A 25,351-nucleotide genomic window follows, 5' to 3' on the forward strand; every position below is an offset into this window, starting at 1 on the left:
AACTAATTAGCAAGGAGACACGGTGCTAATAAGCTCTTCAACTAAAACCAAAACTAAATCTCGCTGCTGTTAAATGTGAGGAAAAGTAAACCGTGTTACCTCGTGGCATGTGTCGCTGAAAAGCAGCCGAGCGATTTCCGCCTGGTCGCTGTTAACTGAAACAAACAAACAAAAGAGCACTTGGTGAGAAAGTCAGAGATATGGACAGTTCTGCAGTGTTTGCTATATTTCTGAATGCTTTGTGGTTCATCTTGATTTCAACATCAGATCTATGTTAGTGGAGAAGGCCTAAAGATGAATAGTAAATGTGTCCCATGAAATAAAAGTTAAAATGGGGCTTTTCTGGTGAATAAAAAAAAGAATAATAGAAAAACTAAATCTGTAACTGAACGTAATGAATGATGGACCCACCTCCGTACAGGATGGCCGTGTTGTGGACGATCAGCTGAGCGTCGGCTTTGAACTCATCGAAGCTTTTATACTTTCCTTCAGACAGATTCTGAGAAACAGAAGGCGACACAGTTTGATTTAATTTCACGGCTTCCTTCCTTCATTTCATTCAAGCCAACTTCGACATTTCTAACACGTTATCTTTCAATTTATTAGTTTCTCGCTATTCTTTTCACACACAAATCAAAAGAGGCAAAAAACCCAAATCAAATGATGAACAAACTTAGATTATCTTTCTTTATGGAATATATTTTAAGCCTCTTCCATACATGGCTGTGTCTGTTGATAGGCTGGCACTGTGGGAATTGAACTAGGTGTAAATATTTGGCCTTTTCACAACAACAACAAAATAAGTGGCTGTAACTTATAACATTGGTTGTTCAATATTTTGATGGTGTACCACCTTGTATTGTGTGTTTTGTCAATAAAGTTTATTTGAATAAAAAAAAAAATTAAATGGAAAGAGAGAGAAAGTTCCTCAGTCAGAGAGAACGAGTACAAAGAAGTGTATTCACTGTGTGTGTGTGAGCGTGTGTGTGTGCGTGTGTGCGTGTGTGTGTGAGCGTGTGCACACGCGTGTGTGTGTGAGCGTGTGTGTGCGTGTGCGTGTGCGTGTGTGTGAGCGTGTGCGTGCGAGCGTGTGTGAGCGTGTGTGCGCGTGTGTGCGAGTGTTTGTGTGCGTGTGTGCACGTGCGTGTGCGTGTGTGTGTGTGTGTGTGTGTGTGCGTGAGCGTGTGCACACGCGTGTGTGTGTGAGCGTGTGTGTGTGCGTGTGTGTGAGCGTGCGTGCGTGCGTGCGTGCGTGAGAGCGTGTGTGCGCGTGAGCGTGTGCGCGTGCGTGTGCGTGAGCGTGTGTGTGTGTGAGCGCACGTGTGTGTGTGTGTGTGCGTGCGTGTGCGTGTGCGTGTGTGTGCGTGTGCGTGTGTGTGCGTGTGTGTGTGTGTGTGTGAGCGCGCGTGTGTGCGAGTGTGCGTGTGCGTGTGTGTGCGCGTGTGTGTGTGTGTGAGCGTGTGTGTGTGTGTGTGTGTGTGTGTGTGTGTGAGAGCATGTGTGTGTGTGTGTGTGTGTGTGAGTGCGTGTGTGTGTGTGTGTGAGCGTGTGTGTGTGTGTGAGCGTGTGCGTGTGTGTGTGAGCGTGTGTGTGTGAGCGTGTGTGTGTGCGTGTGTGTGTGCGTGTGTGTGTGAGCGTGTGTGTGTGTGAGCGTGTGTGTGTGTGTGAGCGTGTGCGTGTGTGTGTGAGCGTGTGTGTGTGAGCGTGTGTGTGTGCGTGTGTGTGTGCGTGTGTGTGTGAGCGTGTGTGAGCGTGTGCGTGTGTGTGTGTGTGTGTGAGCGTGTGTGTGAGCGTGTGCGTGTGTGTGTGAGCGTGTGTGAGCGTGTGTGTGTGTGTGTGTGTGTGAGCGTGTGTGAGCGTGTGTGTGCGTGTGTGAGCGTGTGTGTGCGTGTGTGTGTGCGTGAGAGCGCGTGTGTGTGCGTGTTTGGTGACCAACAAGCGGGAGGTCCAGGAGAGGGTGTGTAATTATTAAAAAACACACAAGGGGCAGAGCTCCAGATTCTGAAAACCCTCAGTTCTTTTATTTTTGTTACCTCGTGGATGTTGGAGACCTCCAGCGCGGTGTGGATCAAACGTTTGTACATGGGGTGTTTCGTGTCTTTGCCTTTCTTGGCCAGGTCGACCGCCTGCAGACGAAGAGGAGGAGTAATGATTTAATACCAACTTTATAGAGAGGAAGAGGAGGAAGAGGAAGAGTAATGAAGCAGGGACACATGGAGGATAACTGATGAGAGATTTTATAGTTTTTTTATAGGCAGCGTTGTGATGAAGGGAGATCTAACACAACTTTAATTGAGAGGAGGGAGAAGGGAGGAGAATAAAGGGGAATATTTATTTTAATTGAGGGTGGAGTAAGGGCTTTTTGTGGGTACTTTACTAGTAACTTATTTTAGAGAACACAGCAAAAACAGAGTAAAGAATAGGAACTTTAAAGGTCACCTATCATGCTGTTTTTAGGCAATAGCATAGGTCTCAGATATACACAAAAATATAAAAAACATGTCTATGAAGTGTTTTGCTCAAAATACCAAACAGATCACCCATTCTAGCCATGCCTCATATCCCTCTATTTCACTTCCTGTTTCTAAAGTGCTGATTTGGGTATAAAGCTTTACAAAAAAAAAGAAAGGAGGGGGCTGAGCTCATGTGGGACCCGGCAGCTACCGTCTAAACTAAATACTGCTGTGATGAAACGCCATATCATGGATTATCAAGGATTATTTCTGAAACAGTATGGAGCTCAAAGGCTTTCTCTCTTGCCGGTTATACCACAAGGTGAGTTTCTTTTTACTTCCTGCTTCTTCACACACATGCTCTCCAGTACAGGTTAGCTCTGAGTGTTAGCGATGCTAATGTAAACACCGACCATATTACGTCCAAAACAGTCGGGCATAGTTTCTGATAGCAACGTTTCTGATAGGTCCGTGGGTCCACATTTCAGATATTACGTCATATCGGACGCAAATCTGGATCAGCTCCGTTGTTCCCCGTTTTTAGAGATTTGGGTACGGAGGAAAAGAGAGGGTTTTATTTTCTGATGCTGCGTGAGTTCCCCGACACATGTTTATGTATAAAAGACATCAATAAGTGCATTTTGCATGATAGGTCCCCTTTAAGTCAAATTAACAAGAAAAAAAGTGATGTTTTCTGCTTTCAAAATCAAATTGAAATGGAATGAAATAGCCCCAAAACAAATCTTCATTATTTAAATTAATAAAAGGTTGAACTAACATGATAGAAGTTAGGATTACGGCTTGTAAAAAGGAAGTTGAAACAGAATCAAATTGAAAAAAAAGTATTTAATATTTAAAAGAAGTGACGGAAAAAATTAGGAAATAAATAAATGTACAAAAAAATAGTTTTTAAAGAAAAACTACATTTAAAAAAAATTTGAAATGTTTATTTTAGCCTCTTTTAGTTCAGCTTCAAACAGCTGTTATTACACTAAGTAAACAAACGGCTGGCGACTTTTATTAAAAGCAGGTGTACTTAATAAAGCAACGTGTTGTCACTGCTCGGAATCTCTGGCTTTTATGCAGCGGGGAAATGTAGTTTGATGAATCCTCCTGCAGAATCAAAATCTGCTTTTTCTTGGTCATAATGTCCAAGAAGGTACTTTGAGTAAAATCAAACACAGCAAACTAAATGTTGACCTCGCAGAAAAGATCCCTAAATCTTGTTAAATAACGTTTGAATCAGAGCCATAGATCTGCTGGACTTGTTGATGTCGAACAGCAGAAATAAATGTGTTGTTCTCACCCTCTCCTTCATGCGCTGGACGATGAAGCGCAGGTATTTACTCATCTCCTGTTTGTTCAGGTTCTTCTTTTTACTGCCCTGCAGGACGACAAGAGGGGTCAGAAAGGTGGGATTCAACACAAGAACTAAAACAAGGACACTTAAAAATAGGGATGCACCAATTCAGAGAGCGACATGCAGTCTAACGTGTTTTCTTTTCAGACATGTAACCACAGTCAGATGTTGGAAAAGCAATATCTCTGTAAACTACAAAAAACATTTCCTATTTGATGAGTTAACCCTTAACCCTGGTTAAGTATCATATATATAACGGACAGATGTAATGTGCAGGAAACAGGAAGTTAAGAGGAACAAGGAAGTAAATAGACAAATACAGTTACATGAAAAGCAGATTTGAAATACTGAGTTGTAGCTTGTTGTTCCCTTTCTGTATTAGGAATATCTGATAGCATTACACTTAGTGATTAGTTTAAACCAGATATATTGACACCACTATTACACATAGCCTGTGTTTGAAGTAAATGCAAGTTTAAGTAATTTAGTTTTAATTTAATTTAAAGTAATTTTAAGTACAAATCTCTGTATCGGGGCGAGAGAACGGAGAGAAATGTAGAACATTCTGCAAGATTTTGAAGCAGAAAGCAGACTTTGTAATGCTTATATGTGAAGAATTATCCAGTGTCTAATGGTAAAAACACAAAGCATCATTGCCATGGCAGCAGAGAAAGATAACAAAGTCAGCTTCTGACTTTTGGAATCACAATTTATATCCAAAACAACTTGGTATGACTAAGAACAAAATGTGGACACGCTATGAATATCACTTGTTAGTTTTAAATGATGCCTAAATCTGATATTCATTAATCCTCATTCCTCTGGCGTAATCAAGTCTTTCCTTTCTTGAAATAAACCTCATTAGGCACTCAAAACTTCTTGTACCATGCATCGTTTTACTGTGAACACGTATAGCTTTGCTGTTGTGATGTGAAATACAATACTTACCGGCCTTTAGTCTTATTTACTTTAAGGATATCTTCTCTTTAGTGTCCTATCCTGACTATCTTTAACGTTGAGTGTTGAGACGGGTGTTAGGTGCATTACCACTGCGGCGCGTAGCGCGGTTTAAGCGTGCCGTGCGAAACCCGGCCCGTTTTTGGTTGCGTTTCCACTAGGGGTAGTACCGGCTAACGGGGTACTTTTTCAGTTTACTGGCTCTCCAAAATCGAGGTTATGTCCGGGCCAACAACCGGGCTGAGTATGCTAAACTAGTGAGAGAATCGCTGGCAACTACAACAAGATGAACATATTTAACCGTGATTTAATTGTAATACACTAAATGATGCTGAAGTAACAACATACTGATACCGGTTAGTACAAACCATGAATTAATGCTTTGACAAGTCTGCAGACAGACGGCAGGCGAAACACCTTTTAAAATGTGTGTTTTCTAAATGGAGCTTGGCTAAGCTAACGTTGTAAATGCTCCGACCGTCCACACTCACAACAACAGCCTACAGACATAAATAAACCAGCGACTGTATTCGCCATGACACAGACACTCTGTGGTTTGTACTTGTTTAACTTGTGTCTAGTTTCTGAACAGATATGAGGAGCTGTGAGCTCTGAGTGCTAACAGCTAACGGCTGATGTTGGTTTTCTGTGGTTCGCATTGAAGATGACGTCACGGCTCCGCCTACACTGCGTTACTATAGTTACTGCCCCAGTTCCTAAACTGTAATGGAAACGCAGCATAAAGTGAGCCTGGCCTACCAAGGCCTAACTCTACCGTGCGAGGCCCTGCAGTGGGAATGCGCCATCAATGTGCCCTAAAACCAAAACAATGAGCTTAAAGAGGCTAAAAAGGTTATAAAGTTGTGTGAGGCATGGACTTTGTCATCAACAACACGTTATGTGAACTCATTTGATGAAAAAAAAAAGATCATTTTAGGGACTTACCGTCTTTAAAATCAGTAACTCTCGACAAGGTGCAACCTACCTTTACAATATAATCGAAAAGGACAGTGTGACTTCCCAAGGAAAGGAACTGTAACGTAAAACTCAACCTGGATTTCCCTTCAGATATTATTAAATATCTATTATATCTTGTGAGTACCCACCCTGCAGGCGCCACACTGCCAGTGCGAGCCCCCGTCTTTGGGCTTGAACTCGTCCGGCAGACACTTGAGATGGTAGACTCTGAAGCAGTTGTCACACTCGAGCACGTCTCCCGGGAGGTGGCACTCGAAGCAGTACCAGTCGTGGCTCTCTGCCTCCCATTCCTGCTGAGGGGACACAGCAGAGAAACATCTGGTGACCCCATTCCCCCCAGTCCGACCCTCAGACACAGCAGGGGGGGGGCAAGACCTTAAAGTCCTCCATCTTTAACAGAAACTAGATTTTGAGGATTGTACTCAGGGTGTCGGGGGTTATATATGGCCTGCACTCCCAAGATTTAAAACTAAAGTGAGAACAGAACTAGGTAAACAAGCTTTTAGATATGCTGCCCCTTCTGCTTGGAATAATGTACAGAAGGAGCTGAAACTCTCAGATTTGATCAAGTCCATCTTAAAGGACGGAGAACAAGAAACCATTGGTCGATGTGATTGCTCTTATATCCCCTAATTCAAGTCGTTTTAAAATGGTGCCTGTTTTAAATGTTTTATAACAGTTTATTGTATTTGCCTGTTGACTGGTTAATGTGCCGTTTCATTAGTTTTCATGCTGCCCACTTGAACAGGTCGCTCTTAAAGAGAGACCTTAATCTCAATGAGGCTTTTACCTGGTTGAATAAAAGATATATACAGATGCATCCGATTGAAATTGTTCTTAATTTGTCTGCATTTTTTTATTTGTTTTGACCAAAAAAAACAGATTTCCTCTGATTAATAAGATTGTGTTTGAAGTACCAGGTTAAATTAAAGGAGATAAGTTCAAAAAGACCCTCGAGACACAGCCGAGGGGAGGACAAGACCTTAAAGTCCTCCATCTTTAAGGGAAACTACATCTGAGGTGAACAGGTTTTAGGCGGATTGGACTCTGGGTGTCGGGGGGTTTTCAGGTTCGTCCAAACAGCTTCACTCGACAAATGATCGGGATGAGTTTGATTAAATTTTTCTTAATTTGTCCGCATTTTTAAGATCGTGTTTGAAGTACCAGGTTAAATTAAACGGTGAAAAGTCTCCGAGATGAACAGAGGATTGTAAACTTCTGTAGCGCTTTTTCTTTCTTCTGCCCCTCGATGTGAGTGTGGAAGTGAACTTAGAGTAATATAGTATTTAATAAAAGACAGAGTTAATAAACGGAGGTGGTTTTGGTGAAGCACACCATGAAAGTGGGGGCGAAACAAAAGGCTGAATCGTTTCTGTTCCGAGCTGCTAAGAAGTAAAGGATCTTCTGTTCTGCTTTTCTAAATCATTGTAAATATATCTATCCCATGCCGTGTCCAGATGCAACCAGCAGCTTTGGGAATTTGTGACTTTCTGGCCAATCAAATACTTAATTACTCAAATTCCCGTCATCATGGTCAGATTAATCCCACTCAAAGCAGTCCATGTAAAGTGAAACCGCTGAACTTTAAAGGGGTAACTTAACAGCGCAGATCCATCCACAGATCCCTGAGCGTAACAGCCTCTTCACCCACATAAACACTTGACAAAATGGAGCTCGTGTTCTGTCAAATGTCAAGAGTCACTTCACTAAGACTTCAAAAAGGCTACAGCTCTCCGAGCCAAGCACAGAAGACGTGGAGAGAATTGGGACCCAAGCCAAAAACAGATACAGATGTTTGAAACAATAACAAAACATATGAATGTCTTCCAAATGGGTTCGCCCAAAGCACCATGTGAAGAACTCTGATGAAAAAGGCAGAACATTATGGGTGCATGATTTGGAAAAAATAACTATTTGCAATTATTTTGGACCAATATTCAGTTACGATATGGGATGATCCTTTTTGCATCATTATTGTCATTATCATTAGAGGAATATATTAAAATGGTCGTTAAGTGTTAAGGATGTGATTGGCGGGGATATAGCTGCAGCTTACAAATGATAATAATATTGCACTAGTTGATACATTTCAGCTAATTGTGCAGCCCTATTTAAAACAATAGCAGATACACTGTAGGAATGTCAGCTAAGAGGCTGCAAGATATTCTGTTCCAATCGGGTTGAAGCAAAGCCCAAACCAGTCAAACCAGGCAGCCAAACACTCTGCCTTTGGGTTCAAATCTCCTCTCCAAACATCTGTGAAATACCTCGGTGCTTTTTGGCGGGAGAAATGGGGCTAAAAGCGGCTTGGACTTCCTGCTCTGGTTATTAAATCTGAATTCTCTAAATATCTGCACAAAAACAAACCAGAGATTCATCTCCTGTTTCTTTGAGAGGTAAACTGCATTGCTTCAAAATGACAGCAACCCAAACCCTATCAAACTTTGCAATAACAACAATACTTAAGCTATATAACCAATTACTCAACTCTGCAATGTTCTGTTTGATTGGATTATGACTGTATGACACTGCATCTCGAACAATCTGTTTTTTTTATTATTATTATATATATCTCTTTATTCTTAAATGGAGCATCAGGCAAAAAAGCCCAACTTCCTCCCAGGGTAAATAAAGTCTTCTGATCCTTAAGTTTATATCCAACTTCCCCAAAAAGGTAAATAAATCAAAGGTAAATCATTTTTTAGAAGCTTGTAGAGCACTCAGAGAAGCACAAAACAAGGTGTTAAGATGAGAACTGCATTGGTACAAGGAAATGAAATGAAATAATGTGCATTTTGGCTTTTTTTTTTACAGTTTAATATTGTTTAAAGTCAAAGTGCATCAACACATCACATCATGCATCACAAGTGAGCACATTCAAGTTAGTCTAACCCCTGAAGATATAACATTCCTTCTTTAAAAATGCAAAATGTAGCTTAAAAAGTGAGTTTATTTTGGGAAAACCTGGTTTAATCCAGTCTGAATTGAAGCAAGAGAGCATTAAACATTAGTTTTTTCAAGACTGAGCAATTTCTAAGTGTTATGATTGGTGCTTAAGCTCCGTTGTTATCTGCTTGAGGACAAAAATGATTCCTAAAAGGTCATCATGAGGACACAGTGCATGCCAGCTGGGTGTTCTCCAGGCAGCTGTCTCCATGTAGCAGCTGTTTAACTTCTTATATTTAAACTCTGTCCACTAAGTGACCGCTAACTAAACCCATCGCTGTCGGATTCAGTTCTAGCAGCAGGCATGGAAAAAAACGAAACATCACCACCACACAAACACACATCCTTCCCCCGACTCCGGTTGCATCGATTAAAAATAAAGAAATAAAAGAAACACGCATGCAAGACAGAAGTTAAGATCACGGTTAACACCCCCCCCCTCTGAGGAGAAACACTACCACACACATGCTTGCTACAAACCTGCAGCTATGCTTACATTGCTTGTTGTTATCTCATTAACAATTTGGTGTTCAAGGTGAATTTACACTTGATATTTGACTCTGGTCGGCACCGTTTGAATGCCAAGGACTAGGTAAAGCTTTAAGCTGCACCTAGTGAGTGTCTCCATTTTTAAAAATCAAGCAAAAGCACATCTATAGATAAGTAGCGAGCACACATTTCATCAAGATCACAGAGCACTTCTACAATAAATTTGGCCACAGCGCTGCATTGGACTTTCATGAAGCTTTTCACAGCGGAATTAAAAAAGGACAGCAGGCAGCTTCTGGCAGTGTTTAACTTTAATATAATAAAATGGTCCAGTGAGTCAACCAGGAAGTTAGCATCACAAGGGCTCCTTAGCGTAAAGCCAAGGGGATTGATTCATTGGATCTTTGGCTGACGCATACTTATGATACTTACAGGTTTTGTTCAGCAGGATCATCTTTAACAAAAATGTTCTGAATTTGAAGCGTAAATGCAATCTCCAGAACTAAAAAGCTAATGTTGGGCTACAAACAAACTACAGCACGGTCACATGACTTCACGTCACCACCGCTAAGCTAAAGGTGGCTAATGTTGGGTGTGATGACGTTTTAGTCGTCTCATTTAGACACGTGTTAGCAACCACCGTTTTCTAAATCCACCAGTTGGGTATTTAGTGACGTATTTTATGTCGTAGAATACAAATCTCTTCAGCTTGTGTTAACCACAGACCATATTTTCTAACAAAAATCATGATGTAAAAACTGTTGAGACACGGGGCCCCGAAGCTGTAGAAATGCTGACTCATTTCCTGGTTGAAGGAGTCATTCCTGCATCACTCTTTAGGCTGTAGACAATTCAGCTTGTGTTCTAATTTGGTTTAAAGGTGCATCTCACAGGCTCACTCACAAACAGGGCAAGAATACTTTATAATTATATTTGAACACAGCCTTCAGCACTAACCAGAACAAACTGCTGACTCAATTCTTTTGAAGCCTGCACGGAAAATATTCACTCAAATCCCAGCTTGGCTGCAGGCGGCCATTTCTCACAGAATGATGTTAGTTGGGGGGGGGGGGGGGGGGTTGATAATAAATATTCAGCCCTTACCTTGTTTCCCTCTGCTTCCGGCTCCTGTGATTGCAAGAGATTCAGAGAGTAGTGTTTATAAGTCCGGCTGCTAAAACAAAACACCTTGATCTCCGCTGGACATTGGAGTCATGTTGTTCTTTTCTATCATATCAATGACTTCTGTTGACACTGCAGGCATTACATTCCCCAATCATCGTGTAATCGTGACACCATGGAAGCAAAGGTTTCATCTAGAAAATGTATCATATTATCACATTAAAACTAAGAGTCCTTTCAGTTATTTCCTGCATGATAAGTCTTTCCTTTGAATCACAGATGATGCGCTTGTTTAAATATTTCGTGGTGAGACAACAACATAACTGGTATTTCATTCCTAAATCTTGCATATTTTGTCCCATTACTCATTTTCTGGCTTGTAATCCAAACACCTTGGATGCTGGATTGGTATTTTCTTGGTAACTACTCCATTTTAAAACAAATACAATAATCCTCATAACTCAAATCACAACAGCTGTTTCTGACTTTCCTGCACTTGGATGATTGTAGTTTTAAAAGCATGACAGATACTGCGAGCATCCTCTTGCAAAAAGCCCTGGGATTAAAGCATCCACCAGATACACCACGTTAAAGCCACAGTAATCCATTAAGTGCCCTTTGCGTAACACATGGTGGATTCTCCCCAGGTAGTGCTGCTGTGAAACCACTGTGACACATAAGAGCATCTCCACGCTGTGAACTAACAGGGGAAATAAGACGGAATGAAAGCAGGGCGTTCACATGAGAGGAATAAAAAAAAGTTAATATCACATCTCTGCACAGAGGAGGGATGTTCGAGCACACAAGCAGGGAACTAAAGAGTCCTCATCTTAATCATTCTTGATCTCTGCACAACAGACATATTGGTGTGTGTGTGTGTGACTGTGTGTGTGTGTGTGTGTGTGTGTGTGTGTGTGTGTGTGTGTGTGTGTGTGTGTGTGTGTGTGTGTGTGTGTGTGTGTGTGTGTGTGTGTGTGTGTGTGTGTGTGTGTGTGTGTGTTTAACACTGTGTTCACACGGCGAGCAACTCGACAGATGGACGGCTTCGTGACAGAATCTGTGAGCTCGTCTCAAATATGGAACTTGATGCAAATGAAACTGTAAACTAAAAGGACTAGTTTCTCTTTATTAGCAGAGAGAGAGACAGTCAGTTTATTATCAGGACATTAGGGCTTTTTCATTCATTAATATCCTTTTCTTCTCGTCATGCATCTCAGTTTATAAAGGCATTAATAAAGGGAAGCAGTATTTTGGACGTGAACTATCAAAAAACGTAAGCTATTAATAAAAACTGACATCCAATTGATTAAGTGACATAAGCAGCTATTCTACAAGACTTTTATATATCTTTAGTATAATTGCAATCATTAAAGTGATTAGTCAATTAACCAATTAGTCGATCAAGTCATTTTTAAAGCAACCATGTCTAACTTTCTCCGGTGGGATATCAGAAGTTTCTCTCATATTAAATGACTGTAGTTTTAGTACCTTTCTGGTTTAAATGAATATCATCACATGTGAGTAGAGGATACTGTTAGAAGCATTTTTCAGTGACGTTTTATTATGCAAAAGTATAAGATAATTCAAGACGATACAAAGCAGACGAGCCTCAACCGTTACCGTCTATTTAAACAGTTGAGCTTTGATTGGCTAGAATGATATTTCTGGTTTTGACAGCTTCTACTGCATCTTAAAACTAAAGTCCATCAATTGGAAAACAATTAAGAAGGCCAGTAGAAGCTAACAGTTGTTCATATTCAGCAGGAAATGTTGGACGTCCAGTGATTTCTCCAAGTGTTGCTCACAGTGAGAACACAGACACACACCAGGTAAATATCAGACATACAAATTGTGAATCTTATCTTTTTGGGGATCAGCAACACATCATCTAGAGAACTGATTCCCAGTTCAGTCTGCTTTAGTGAATGTTACTTTGATTGTTGTGCTTTTATGCATGTCGTAATGTGTGCATGTGTATAAATGTGTCTATTGATTGTGTATATATATATATATATTTGTATGTTTGTATTCAGATTGTGGGAAACGGTATTTCGATCTCTTTGTACAAACAAACTGAAAGATTAACAATAAAGTTGACTTTGACTTTTGAGGAAAAACACCAAACGTTGTGTAGTTCCTGCTTCTTAAATGTTGAGTTTTTAATGCTTTTCAGTGTATTCCTAAATGTATTTGTTGTGGGTTTGGGAGTATTGGTTGTATGAAACCAGCAGTCTGAAACCCAATGAAGATGTTTTCCAGAGTTGAGCTCACCATCTCGTCCCCGGGCAGCCAGTATCCCTCCTGCTCGATGCCGGCCTTCGATCCTTTGTATCCGACGGTCAGCGTCTCCACCACCAGCCCGTCCTTCACCGCCAGGCTCAGCTGCCGCGCCGTCTCCTTCGGGTGCATCCCGAACATCCGGCTCAGGTACCTGGACGGCAGGTGAGGAGGAGGATTTGAGTTATGTGCAAACGGTTAATACATTATTTTAATGGTTAAGGGCGGCACAATATTAAACCATTTGGTCTACTGCTTTTTTTTATGTCTTTTACTTTTATCAGCAGGAGAGGACTCTTTAAAGTAGAGACACTACATACTGATATACACCTGAACATCAGCAGGAGAGGACTCTTTAAAGTAGAGACACTACATACTGATATACACCTGAACATCAGCAGGAGAGGACTCTTTAAAGTAGAGACACTACATACTGATATACACCTGAACATCAGCAGGAGAGGACTCTTTAAAGTAGAGACACTATATACTGATATACACCTGAACATCAGCAGGAGAGGACTCTTTAAAGTAGAGACACTACATACTGATATACACCTGAACATCAGCAGGAGAGGACTCTTTAAAGTAGAGACACTACATACTGATATACACCTGAACATCAGCAGGAGAGGACTCTTTAAAGTAGAGACACTACATACTGATATACACCTGAACATCAGCAGGAGAGGACTCTTTAAAGTAGAGACACTACATACTGATATACACCTGAACATCAGCAGGAGAGGACTCTTTAAAGTAGAGACACTACATACTGATATACACCTGAACATCAGCAGGAGAGGACTCTTTAAAGTAGAGACACTACATACTGATATACACCTGAACATCAGCAGGAGAGGACTCTTTAAAGTAGAGACACTACAAACTGATATACACCTGAACATCAGCAGGAGAGGACTCTTTAAAGTAGAGACACTACATACTGATATACACCTGAACATCAGCAGGAGAGGACTCTTTAAAGTAGAGACACTACATACTGATATACACCTGAACATCAGCAGGAGAGGACTCTTTAAAGTAGAGACACTACATACTGATATACACCTGAACATCAGCAGGAGAGGACTCTTTAAAGTAGAGACACTACAAACTGATATACACCTGAACATCAGCAGAATATGTCCTCTTTAAGTATTTTCTATGTTGCATTATTGGAGGAGCCTGGGCCCTCAGATTTTAGATTCCTGATATTGATAAAATAAAACCCTATGTCTCATCAGTTTCCTCTGGTAATGCTTGCAAACTATTTGAAATAATGTCCTACACCTTGATTACTGCAGACTGGCAGTGAAGCTCTGAGCTGAGGTCATGTATCCTCGACTGGCCGACAGCCAATGAGCAGAATAAGTCAGGTAAGTGTGTGTTTACTCCTGACTGACAAAGAACAGGCGTATTGTGTGTCTGTGAGGTGAGCACCAGTCAGACACCATTACTTAAACCAGTACGATTTTTTTAAATGAAAGTAACAGGAACTCCAAACTTTTAAATATCTCTCTCTTACCATTATCAATAACGTATCAATATCTCTCTCTTACTACCGTCAACTGCAAATGTATATCTGGTTGCTTGTTACACATGATTGGTAACTAAATATCTCAAAACATCACATTTCAGTCTATTGGCAGTAAGTAGTTGAACAATAAATGTCCAAATAGCTAATTTTCCAGACTTCCAAACCCAAGATATTTTGTTCTAAATAATAATATAAAACAGAGAAAATTATTAAAAACATACACTTTTATATATTAGTTAGTAAATTCATGATTACGGTAAATGGCTGTCAGACCATACAAAATGTCGTCCCAATTCATCAGATTTTAAAATGTCCAACAGTCCTTGAACGAGTCCGTGAGAAATGTAGTAATCCAATGATCATTTCTGTTTTTACAGTTTCTGACATTTCATTCTGTGTATTTTATTAAGAAAACTTGTTTGTTCACATCTTTTTAGTCGGGAAAACATTAGGAGAAATGTTGGTGCGCTCTACAAACGCCCTTCTAGTTTGGACTATAAAATGTAAATGAATTTCACAGTTGGTCAAACACACAGCAGGTTTTGTTAATTATCAAAAAGCCTCGTTAATGATTAAGTGACTGGTTTCAAAAAGCCAGACTAATGTGTCTCGATGATTAAATATCCATCATGAGAGAGAGTTAATTATGTGTACGCTGCCTCACTGACTTTATTCTGATCAATAGGGCTACTTCTTAATACCAATCAGCAGTGCTAAACATGTAAATATTTCCTGCACACTAACAGTTACCTATTTTATATTTACAACCATGACTTTATAATGAGATTTTAAAGAAAAAAAATCCACTTTTTATTTTATAATCACAACATTATTTTCCACCATTTCAAAGTCACCTCCCTCTTTACCACAACAATATAGTTTGGTGAAATTAAGCTACAGTGAGAGTGTGTGTGTGTGTGTGTGTGTGTGTGTGTGTGTGTAAGTCGCTGCTTGCTGTTGCCATGACAACAGCCACTCGTTGGCGGGTACTGTTTTTGGCTACGAGAAGCGCTAAATGTCTCGTTCGGCCTAATGGTGATCTGTCGTCTGTCTGCATTGTGGGATTTCACTCCTCAGATCAAATAATAATTATGATGTTTAAGATGTAAAACGTGATTTTATGGGGGTTATTGAGGATGCCGAATTCATTTATGACATTTAAAGGATGCAAAAAAAAGCTTATTTAATGAGAAATTGGGCATTTTTTTACTACCATTGGGCTGATTTTGATTAGTTTTGAGTCGTTTTTTAAGTTTTAGAGGACACTTTATCAGTTGGATTGGACAAACAGCACATTTTAACTTAAATATTAAGGGTTAACTTCAACTCTGTTAAAAGTTGTAGAATATTTCTGATCACAAGAATCCAAATGGTGCACAATATGTACCTTTTTATTAACGGTCCAGTACACTCAAATTGGATATAAGAAAGGCATGTTTACCAAAATAATATGGCGATGGCTAAAACAACAAAAATCCATAAAAAGGCTGAAGAAATTATTTTTAAAAAGTACAATTGTTCAACCTAACCTGATGGGGAAATAAACGTGTAGCTTTTACTTAGAGAGAAATATAAGGTTCAATGTAAATGTATTTTTTGTGGGTTTGGGAGTATTGATTTGCCAAAAACAGCAGTTTGAAAACCAAATTCAGGTGTTTTCCATAGTTGAGTCTAAAGCAAACTATGAGTTTTTCCATCACCAGCAGATTTAGAATAGTCTTTATTTATGATTAGGGTTTGCCCTCTCTGCGTGCGCCCTCATACCAAGATGAAGATTTTTCCTGTAAAATGTTAAAGTGAGGCCAGAAAACAATATTTCTGTTCGTCAAAACCGGTATAATTCCTCCAGAGATATGAGTATCAAACAGAGCGTCAGTTTTTTCGGAGATCCGACGTCTCGTTGTTGTTTACGTCCACGGCGCCATCTTGTTTACGGGCGCCATGTTCTCGAGATAATTGATATATCTTATAAACAAGGTCAGCGCCACAGAACTCATAATATATCTTTCTAGGAAAGCCCCTGAAGATGAACAATTCCTCACTGGCTTCCCACACATATGTAGAGCTGGTTGTTTACATTGGAACAGATAAATAGATTTATTCAGAAATTCAAAATTAAAATAATACACCGAAGACGAAAAATAAGAACTTTTTTTAACTTCGACAATGAATCATGAAGTTATTAATCAAGCAACGTTGAAAAGCTTCTGGCTATTGAAATGATTGTAATGCTTTTCTGTGTTTATAACATCATTTATAATCAAATATCTTGGTTTGCAAGTCTGGAAAAACAAGCTATTATAATTCGGAAATTGTGATTATTATTTTTATTTTTTAGTATATATTTAGTTACCAAGCCCTGTGATATCTAATTTCTAAGAACAGGGATCTTCTTGTAAGCTCTTCAGACCTATTCCCCCTGCCTAGTAACAGAAAAAGCCTGGTGAAATATTCATACTACTCGCCTACGTGTACATAAAGTGGTCTCAAGTAAAGGCATGTTTGTGTTTCCCCCCTCAGGTCATCAGCGTGTTGAATTTAATCCCCTGAACCTCTTTGAGTGGTGAATACCTCGCTTAAGGACATGTAAGAAGCCGATCTATACAAGAGTTTGATAGGTTAAAGACACCTTCAGGACAAGATGCCTCACAAAAAAAACCTTGCATTTTCCCCTCTACTTCTTGAAAAAGGTACTTAGTAGATCCACACCTCTGCATTTCCTCTCGCTTCATGCTGAGCGGTCCCAGAATAACCTGGATGCTGTTTCCAGAAAGCGCACAATGTCCCCTTTCAGTGCTGGGAACACTATAAACAAAATCCCATTCACCTCATCTGAACTGGCACGGACGAATACAACTCACAGCTACCTGCATGTTTATTTAGTCAGTCAGTCAGTCAGTCAGTCAGTTAACCCATCAGTCAGTGAGTCAGTCAGTCAGTCAGTCAGTCAGTCAGTTAACCCATCAGTCAGTGAGTCAGTCAGTGAGTCAGTCAGTGAGTCAGTTAACCCGTCAGTCAGTCAGTCAGTCAGTCAGTCAGTGAGTCAGTGAGTCAGTTAACCCGTCAGTCAGTGAGTCAGTCAGTCAGTCAGTCAGTCAGTCAGTCAGTCAGTCAGTGAGTCAGTCAGTCAGTGAGTCAGTCAGTCAGTCAGTCAGTCAGTGAGTCAGTCAGTCAGTCAGTGAGTCAGTCAGTCAGTCAGTCAGTCAGTCAGTCAGTCAGTCAGCGAGTCAGTCAGTCAGTCAGTGAGTCAGTCAGTCAGTCAGTCAGTCAGTCAGTCAGTCAGTCAGTCAGTCAGTCAGTCAGTCAGTCAGTCAGTCAGTCAGTGAGTCAGTCAGTCAGTCAGTTAACCCGTCATTCAGTCAGTGAGTCAGTCAGTCAGTGAGTCAGTCAGTCAGTCAGTCAGTGAGTCAGTCAGTCAGTCAGTGAGTCAGTCAGTCAGTCAGTCAGTCAGTCAGTCAGTCAGTCAGTCAGCGAGTCAGTCAGTCAGTCAGTGAGTCAGTCAGTCAGTCAGTCAGTCAGTCAGTCAGTCAGTCAGTCAGTCAGTCAGTCAGTCAGTCAGTCAGTCAGTGAGTCAGTCAGTCAGTCAGTCAGTCAGTCAGTCAGTGAGTCAGTCAGTCAGTCAGTCAGTCAGTTAACCCGTCATTCAGTCAGTGAGTCAGTCAGTCAGTCAGTCAGTCAGTAAGTAAATCAGTCAGTCAGTGAGTCAGTGAGTCAGTTAACCCGTCAGTCAGTGAGTCAGTCAGTGAGTCAGTCAGTCAGTGAGTCAGTCAGTCAGTCAGTCAGTGAGTCAGTTCAAAAGGAGAATAAAGTTAGTATAAATTAAATAAGATTTCTATAATATTTGTATTATTATATTTTATAAAAAGTCAAATCAAATGTAAAGTATTTATATTCAAGATTTACCATTTACCCAAACACTGGGCCTATAATAATAATAATAATACAAATAAATCAATAATTTCTCTAGAGTCTGATATGTTTTGTAAGATTTGGAATAAAATATACATCCAACATTTTAAAGTGTTAAAAGTAATCCAAATAAAGGGAGGAAATGGGGTTCAATATGCTAATAAATAATTAATTAAAATGAATCACATTCAGATTTAAGAAGTATTACTAATGGTAGGGGGGGGGGGGGGGGGGGGGGGGGGGAGTTCCACATCCTAGAAATATGTAACTTTTTTGTGATGTAATCTTGTGCTTTCCTGCGTAATCTGTGTTCAGTCCAGGTTTCACAGATTTTCTGTCACGTGTCTGTTTGTCTCGTTCAATCGTGGCTTTAGGGTTGCGCTGAGGAGAGCAGAATGTAATGTTTGTTACCGGACCTGGTGAAACCATTTATTCTTAAGACATTTAAATCACTGAACTATAAGCTGTGATTCTGTTTCTGTCCCTAAAGGAAGCATTTGTCACACGTGTCTCATTCAAAGACAGTGGGAAAGCTGAAAACTACTCGTGGGATTTTGGCCATTTTTCTATTTTCCTGGGGGTAAACTATCCTTTAACACTTCAGTCAAAGGACCACGTACACACACATCATGTAAAGACACAAACCATCACTATCCGTGTTTCTCAGATTGTTCTTACTTGGAGATCCGGTCCATGTTAGCGATTTGTTTCTGGTTTCGGACGACCTCGATGGCCGCCCACACGTACTGCACCACCTTCGGGTCCGCCAGCCTCTTCTTCACCACGCGGGACATGATTTCCTTATTCATCTTCACTGCAGGGAAACAAAGGACATCAACAATCATTAAAGTCAGCGTTACATCTTTTGTTCCGTGGATGAAAAGTAGGTTGACGTATAGTTCATTCTCACAGCAAAATACTGACAAAAGACATTTCTAGTGTTATTAATACCAATTTAAGAAAATACCAGTGAAGATAACGAATCCACAGTTTTGTTTCCAAGTGAGTCGGGAAAGATAGGAGCGCACGTGATCAGGTGGACAACAGACGGTGAGCATGAGCACCACATGTGAGCGTGTCTAAAGAAACGACTGACCCTCGATCATCAGGTGGGTCAATTAGACCTTTGACACTTCTTTAGCGTCTTGTCCAACCTAACTAGAGTTCCTATTATTTTCCAAATATTATACAGAATACATGTATTATATTCTGTATATAAAAGGCCATATATATATATATATATATATATATATATATATATATATATATATATATACACGCCGTATATATAAAGGCCACGGTAGGCGGTACAAGAAATGTAAACAAGGAGCAAAGGATGCTTCGTGTAGTGAATCGGTTGCATTTTGGACAATAGCTGCAATAAATCAGATAATTCATTCAACACATCCGCAAGAATATCAAAATAAATAATAATCAAACTCACTTCTTGTTAAATGAGATGGCCAGAATATTAAGACACAAAAAACATGCTTTATAGAAAGATAACAAAAATAAAAGTCCTTCTCATTTGGATATATTTCTGGAAGAGTTTGCTTATTTTGTTATTTATTCAGAGAACTGTGGAGCTTGGATTACAGCAAAGAAACTAAAAATACATAATATTTCTTTTGGGTTGGTATTCTGGTCTCTTTATTGTCTTTTTTCCTTGAAATTCCTAAAGTTAATTCAGCTATTATAACGGTTGCTATGGTTTTTAATGACTGATTGAATATCAAGTTGTGAGCACATCCTTTGGTGGTTTTACTGACCAACAACTGACCCATTCAGAGTAATAAAAGGAAAGACATTTGAGGTGTTTGTGCCTAACTTTACACAAAAGTTGGAGATGCTTTGAAATAAAGTTTAAGACATGTGTTGTGACCTTTGTTGTGATCACTCATCACATGCTAGCTATGAGCATGAAGCTGCAAACACCAGACATACATTCAGATGATGCTTAAAAATCGTATCAAAGCACCATTTATTTTAAAGAAATCATACATCCAAGCACTAATTCTCCTGCAAGGCATTCAGAGCCATGTTTATATTAATCATTATTGTCATTACGAGGACATTCTTAATACTTGCAGCCCCCTCTGTGACATGGGGACATCAAAACAAACACATGAACCGTGATGGATGCTGATATGACGAGTAAAGCCGAGAGACCTTCAAAGCTTCTGAATAAAGCCGGCTGCTTCTTTCCTGTGGCGCTCAGGCCCAGCCTTACTCCTGGAATATCTGCAAATCCAATTTAATGCGGTTCTCCTCCAAAGCGTCCGTGAAACCTAAGATGTCACTTGCATAAACCGCGGCCAAAAGCTAGCCATAATAAAGCTCGGAGCGCTTTGGTGTACTTTGTAGTAGGAAAGGCGACGACAGATGTTGACAGAGGATGTTCATTTTCACACTTCTTTCTCAGGAGAGTATGAACTGTGGATCCGCGTGAGGGGGAAACATGGTCAGATGCAGCAAAAAAAGGCAACTCTTCAAATGCACTGGTTCATATTTTGGGTCAAAGTAAAAAGGTCCTTAAACTGAGATGTTTATTTTATTTTTAATATTTCTGCTATCTTACAGACTCGTGGATAGACAACATCTGAACTTAAGTAGACACATATCAGCCCATATATATATCGAACCTAAAGCACTTATTGTGATCATAAGGGGTCCCTTTAAATGTAACAACACTGCCTGTTTTTACTATTAAAAACAGTTTATCCTGAAATAACATCATAACATTAAACAAGGGTCTTGAAAAGGACATAGGTGTCACTTTAGAAACACTGAAATGTAAAGGTTTTGAGGCTGTGAAAAAAGTAGAAACTCTGTTATTTGTATACCTTGGATGTGCACTTGTTTAATTAACACGTGTTTCTTAAAAGGTGGGGTAGGTAAGTTTGAGAAACCGGCTCGAGAAACACTTTTTGTTATATTCCATGGAATGCTCTTAACATCCCGATAGCAATGAATATCTGAAGTGATTTGACAAAAAATACATACACAAATTAATCTGTGGAAGCCGTAGCACTGTAAAAAGCACGACCAATCATCTGAGCCGGCCCGGCTAAAATAACTGGATGGCCTACCTGCCTGTCAGCCTTCCATCTGTGCACAAACTTATCTCGTGCCCTCATTGGTCATGTGGCGTTCGTGTGTGTTGGAGGAGGGGCTCTGGAAGGAAGGGCCAGATTTTTTTCCGGCTGTGTATTTTCAAATTCTAGCGCACTCGAGCTGGTTTCTCCAGAATGACCCACCCCACCCTTAAGTGAATATGTGAATGAAGTCATTATTCAGGCCTTTTTCTGCACTGTTTTCTTTCCCTAGGATTTCTGATTGTTGGTAATGGTATGATTACATAAAAAATGTGTAAACATTAATTCACTCAGATTCGGGATGACTGGGGGACGAGTTTTTCCACCGTAATTGGGTTAAACCGACCGGCACTAAGATAGTGAAATTGTAAAGAAAGTGGTTGGGCCGACTTCACAGTGCCACAACACAGATGAAGGTAAACGGGACGTGAAGGAGTAACGGGTCATTAGTAATGTGATCCCTCCTTATTCTGTGTCAGGAGGTGTGAAGGAGGGCCATCTGTGCCACAAGGATCTTGAAAAGGTTTAAAAACAATGCTATTTTAAGCTTTTGAGGCTGTGAAAAAAATGCTGTTATTTGTATACCGTGAATTTAATTAACACCTGTGCCATGAAAGCAGCAGCATCCTGGGCTTGCATGAATACATCACACAGCTAACTTTCTCTTGGCTTTTATAATTAGGATCCCCATAATGATAATGAAAGTCTGAACCAATCTTTAGTATTCTCTTGTGCAATGAGTGACCATGGCTCTGTACATGACTGTTTTCTGTATCATATTTGTATTCACTTTAGGTAACATGAACCTTCTTTAATGGTGCATATCATAAACAAGTGTGTGTTGAGCGTACCGAGATAAAAAACGTTTTACATAATATCTTAATGTATGTGTCACTGTTACAGTTCTGACAAAATTCAACAAAGAATAAGTAGATCTGAGCCTGAGAGTTAACTCAATGTGTCATGCATGTATATTACACTAGTTCTATAAGAGCAGTATAATGCACATTATTTTTAAGCTACTTCTCTTGTTTCACTTTTCCACAGGACCACATTTCAAAACAGTAATCAAGCTATGACAGAACCAATGCATTTAAACCATATCTAATGAAATCTGGTGGTATAACTTTTACAATTCTTCTTGTAATTGACACACTCCTTTCCATTTTGTTCACAATGTTATCCACATCTGCACATCTGTCTGCAGAGCATCACTGCAGTATGAACAAATGCTACCTAAGCAATTAGTCTGACAAAGGGAGCCAATTAGAGGACAGGTTGAGAGGGGTTTGAGGCTCCCAGGGGAAATGACAGATCCTCCAAAACGTGTCTCCATGTCAACAGAGATGGGAGTTAAGTACTTTAATGTTGTACTTAAGTAGAAGTACTCAGATCTTGATCTTGAGTAAAAGTAGAAGTACTCAGATCTTGAGTAAAAGTAGAAGTGCTCAGATCTTGTACTTGAGTAAAAGTAGAAGTACCAGAGTGTAGGAATACTCGGTTACAGTAAAAGTCCTGCATTCAAAATGTTCCTCAAGTAAAAGTAGAAAAGTATTCTCATCAAAATATAGTGAAAGACAGTAAAAGTAGTCATTGTGCAGATTGGTCCATTTCAGAATAATATATATGATATGTTTTATAATGATTGATCATGAAAGTGTTCTCAAAGCTGGTAAAGGTGCAGCTAGTTTGAATGACTTTGTATACTGCAGGGTAGCTGGTGGATTTACTCCAGGTGGAACTAAAGTCTGATTTAACACTTGATTATATTTCACATCATTCATCAAGATCTGTAGAGTAACTAAACACATTTAGTGGCATAAAAGTACAGGATTTACCCCTGAATTGTAGTTGAGTACAAGTACAAAGTAGCACACGTTTGAAATACTCAAAATGCTAGAAGTACCTCAAAATGCTACATGGTGACTTTACACCACTGCATATAAAGAATCATGTCTATTTGTTGTGATATCGATTAAATGACAGTAGCACAGTTAACACAGGATGCAGCATTGTCAATATCAACCATGCTGATGAGGAAAACACATATGTTGCTGCTATGACTCCTGGATTACATATATTATATTAAATAGCATCTGGATAATCAGACTTCAAACAACGCATGTAAAAATAAATGCCACATTTAACACAACTGGTAGATTTGGCAACAAAGAGGGAAGGCCACGGGCTTTTGCCAATGTGTATTTTAAATTATCTTTTTCCCGCGATTGTCTTTGTTAAGCGTGCCTTTTGTAAAAAAAAAATGGCCCATGTATATTTAAAAACGCGCTATATAAATTAAAAAGAAATGCATTATTGTTAAACGAGCTGTATTTAGCTACAAGCATGCTAGATAACGTCAAAGCACATCAAGACAAAATAACCGATTTAACTTGCACTTAATAACACCAACCAGCCAATTTAGATGTAATGTGTCATAATTAATAACATACATTCCCCATAATAACATTACATGTATGGTTGGCGAGTTATTTATTTGTCAGTCAGCGATGCTACGTTGCTAGCATTAGCTTAACGGTAGCTTAACCAAAGCTAGTCAACTTGTCAACAACAAAAATACATAATAAAAGCGACATGGGAGGTGTTTTTTGGCTTCATTTCAAGCTAAAAAATCCGCCACAAACAAAGTCTGCTGATAAGCAAACAGCTCGTTTGTTTTGGAGGCGCCATGTTCACAATCCTCCATCACGGGATAAGGAGCTAGTGCTAAGCTAATGCTAAGCTAACAGTGCTAACTAGCCGCAGTGTTGTCACTTTTTCTTGCCATTTTTCATGAAAATAATACAAAAATAAAACTCACCTTTTGCTCCGGTGTCACCAACACACAAATCATTGAAGGATGGAGCACCAGAAAGCTCACATTAGTGATTTTCCGGCTGGTTTGGAGGCTGGTGGTTTGTGTGTGAACACTCAGAGGTAAACAGAGGGAGAACTCTAGTGGTGGAATCCGATTTACTGCACCTAAAACCCGGGGAATTAAAGGGGCAGTCCGCCCATCTTCCATGTCAGAGTCAATGTATCGGTCATCAGCAATGGTGAAGGAATTCACAAGAAGAAATCGACTGACTTTTGCACATGTTTACTTAAAATTACAACAATATGGCACCACTATTAAAAAAAACATCACCTCTGGCTGCCAGAGAAGTCACTGCCCCATCGTTTTAGTTTTTCCCTCTCAATACATGCACAAACTGCACAACAGCCACCTTGCACATCTTTCATTTCATTTATATTATATCATATGTATACATGTCTCTGCTCCTGTAGTATAAATATATATTTCTGTTGCAGCATTTTTTTTTTTGTCTTTTATCAAAGACTTTGATGTGGAGGTGGTGAACAGCAACAAGTTCCTTGGAGTGCACTTGAACAATGAACCGGGCTGGTCAGACAACACTGATGCTCTCTTCAGGAAGGGACAGAGCAAGCTGTTCTTCCTGAGGAGGCTCAGGTCATTCAATGTGTGCACGAGGCTGCTGCAGATGTTCTACCAGTCTGTGGTGGCCAGTGTGCTCTTCTTTGCCGTGGGGGGAAACACCGAAACAAGGGATGGTGAGGAAGGCTAGCTCTGTAGTTGGAGTACAACTGGACAATCTGGAGGAGGTGGCAGAGGGGAGGACGAGGAGGAAGCTCGAACGTATCCTAGATAACCCCTCCCACGCAGAGCAAATGAAGATGAGGAATACGTTCAGCCACAGACTCACCCCTCCACGACACAGACAGTGTGCCGGTAGCCATCAGGCTGCACAACAAGGGGTCAATAATGTGAAACAATTACTGGACATGAATACACCGTTTCCACACACCCATGTTAATATATCTAATATGTTTATATGACCCAATATGTATATATGTTCATTTTTATTCATTTCTTACTTCATAGTTTATATGACCCAATATGTATATATGCTCATTTTTATTCTGTATTCATTTCTTATTTCATAGTTTTTCATTATTATTTGTATCTTTGATATCTTTAATCTGTGTGAATCTGTGCTGTCCTGTTTTTCACCCTTACCCTGTTGCTGTTTGAACTACTGACTTTAAATGAGTATATGTACCTGTGTACATCTTATTTCATTGTTGTGTATATGGAATGTTTGATGTACATATATACTTTCTTGAATAAAAGGAGAAAAAACAGTAACAAAGTCATTTTCAATGTGGTAATTTCCCTTAAAAAGGTATTCATATGTATATATTT

General features: G+C 39.8%; 1 protein-coding gene across 4 annotated transcripts; it reads right to left on the reverse strand.

Moving 5' to 3' along the window:
* Nucleotides 1-62: 62 nt before the first annotated feature.
* Nucleotides 63-24,699, reverse strand: LOC307020649 (zinc finger MYND domain-containing protein 11-like). 4 transcript variants are annotated; one of them, XM_079652174.1, is made up of 10 exons: nt 24,275-24,685; nt 23,948-24,108; nt 18,710-18,845; nt 12,577-12,736; nt 10,288-10,311; nt 5,877-6,041; nt 3,760-3,837; nt 2,034-2,126; nt 412-499; nt 63-155 (listed from the first exon to the last, which is right to left on the reverse strand). In XM_079652174.1, exons 3-10 carry the CDS (start codon nt 18,838-18,840, stop codon nt 70-72), a joined length of 825 nt encoding a protein of 274 aa, XP_079508300.1. In that variant the 5' UTR covers nt 18,841-18,845; nt 23,948-24,108; nt 24,275-24,685; the 3' UTR covers nt 63-69. The 4 variants fall into 4 exon arrangements, with proteins under 4 accessions (XP_079508300.1, XP_079508301.1, XP_079508299.1 ...); XM_079652175.1 differs by having other exon boundaries at nt 5,877-6,038; nt 23,948-24,699; XM_079652173.1 differs by having other exon boundaries at nt 23,948-24,685.
* Nucleotides 24,700-25,351: the final 652 nt, after the last annotated feature.

Source organism: Notothenia rossii (genome assembly GCF_949606895.1).
Source record: "Notothenia rossii genome assembly, chromosome: 9".
Lineage (NCBI taxonomy): Eukaryota > Metazoa > Chordata > Actinopteri > Perciformes > Nototheniidae > Notothenia > Notothenia rossii.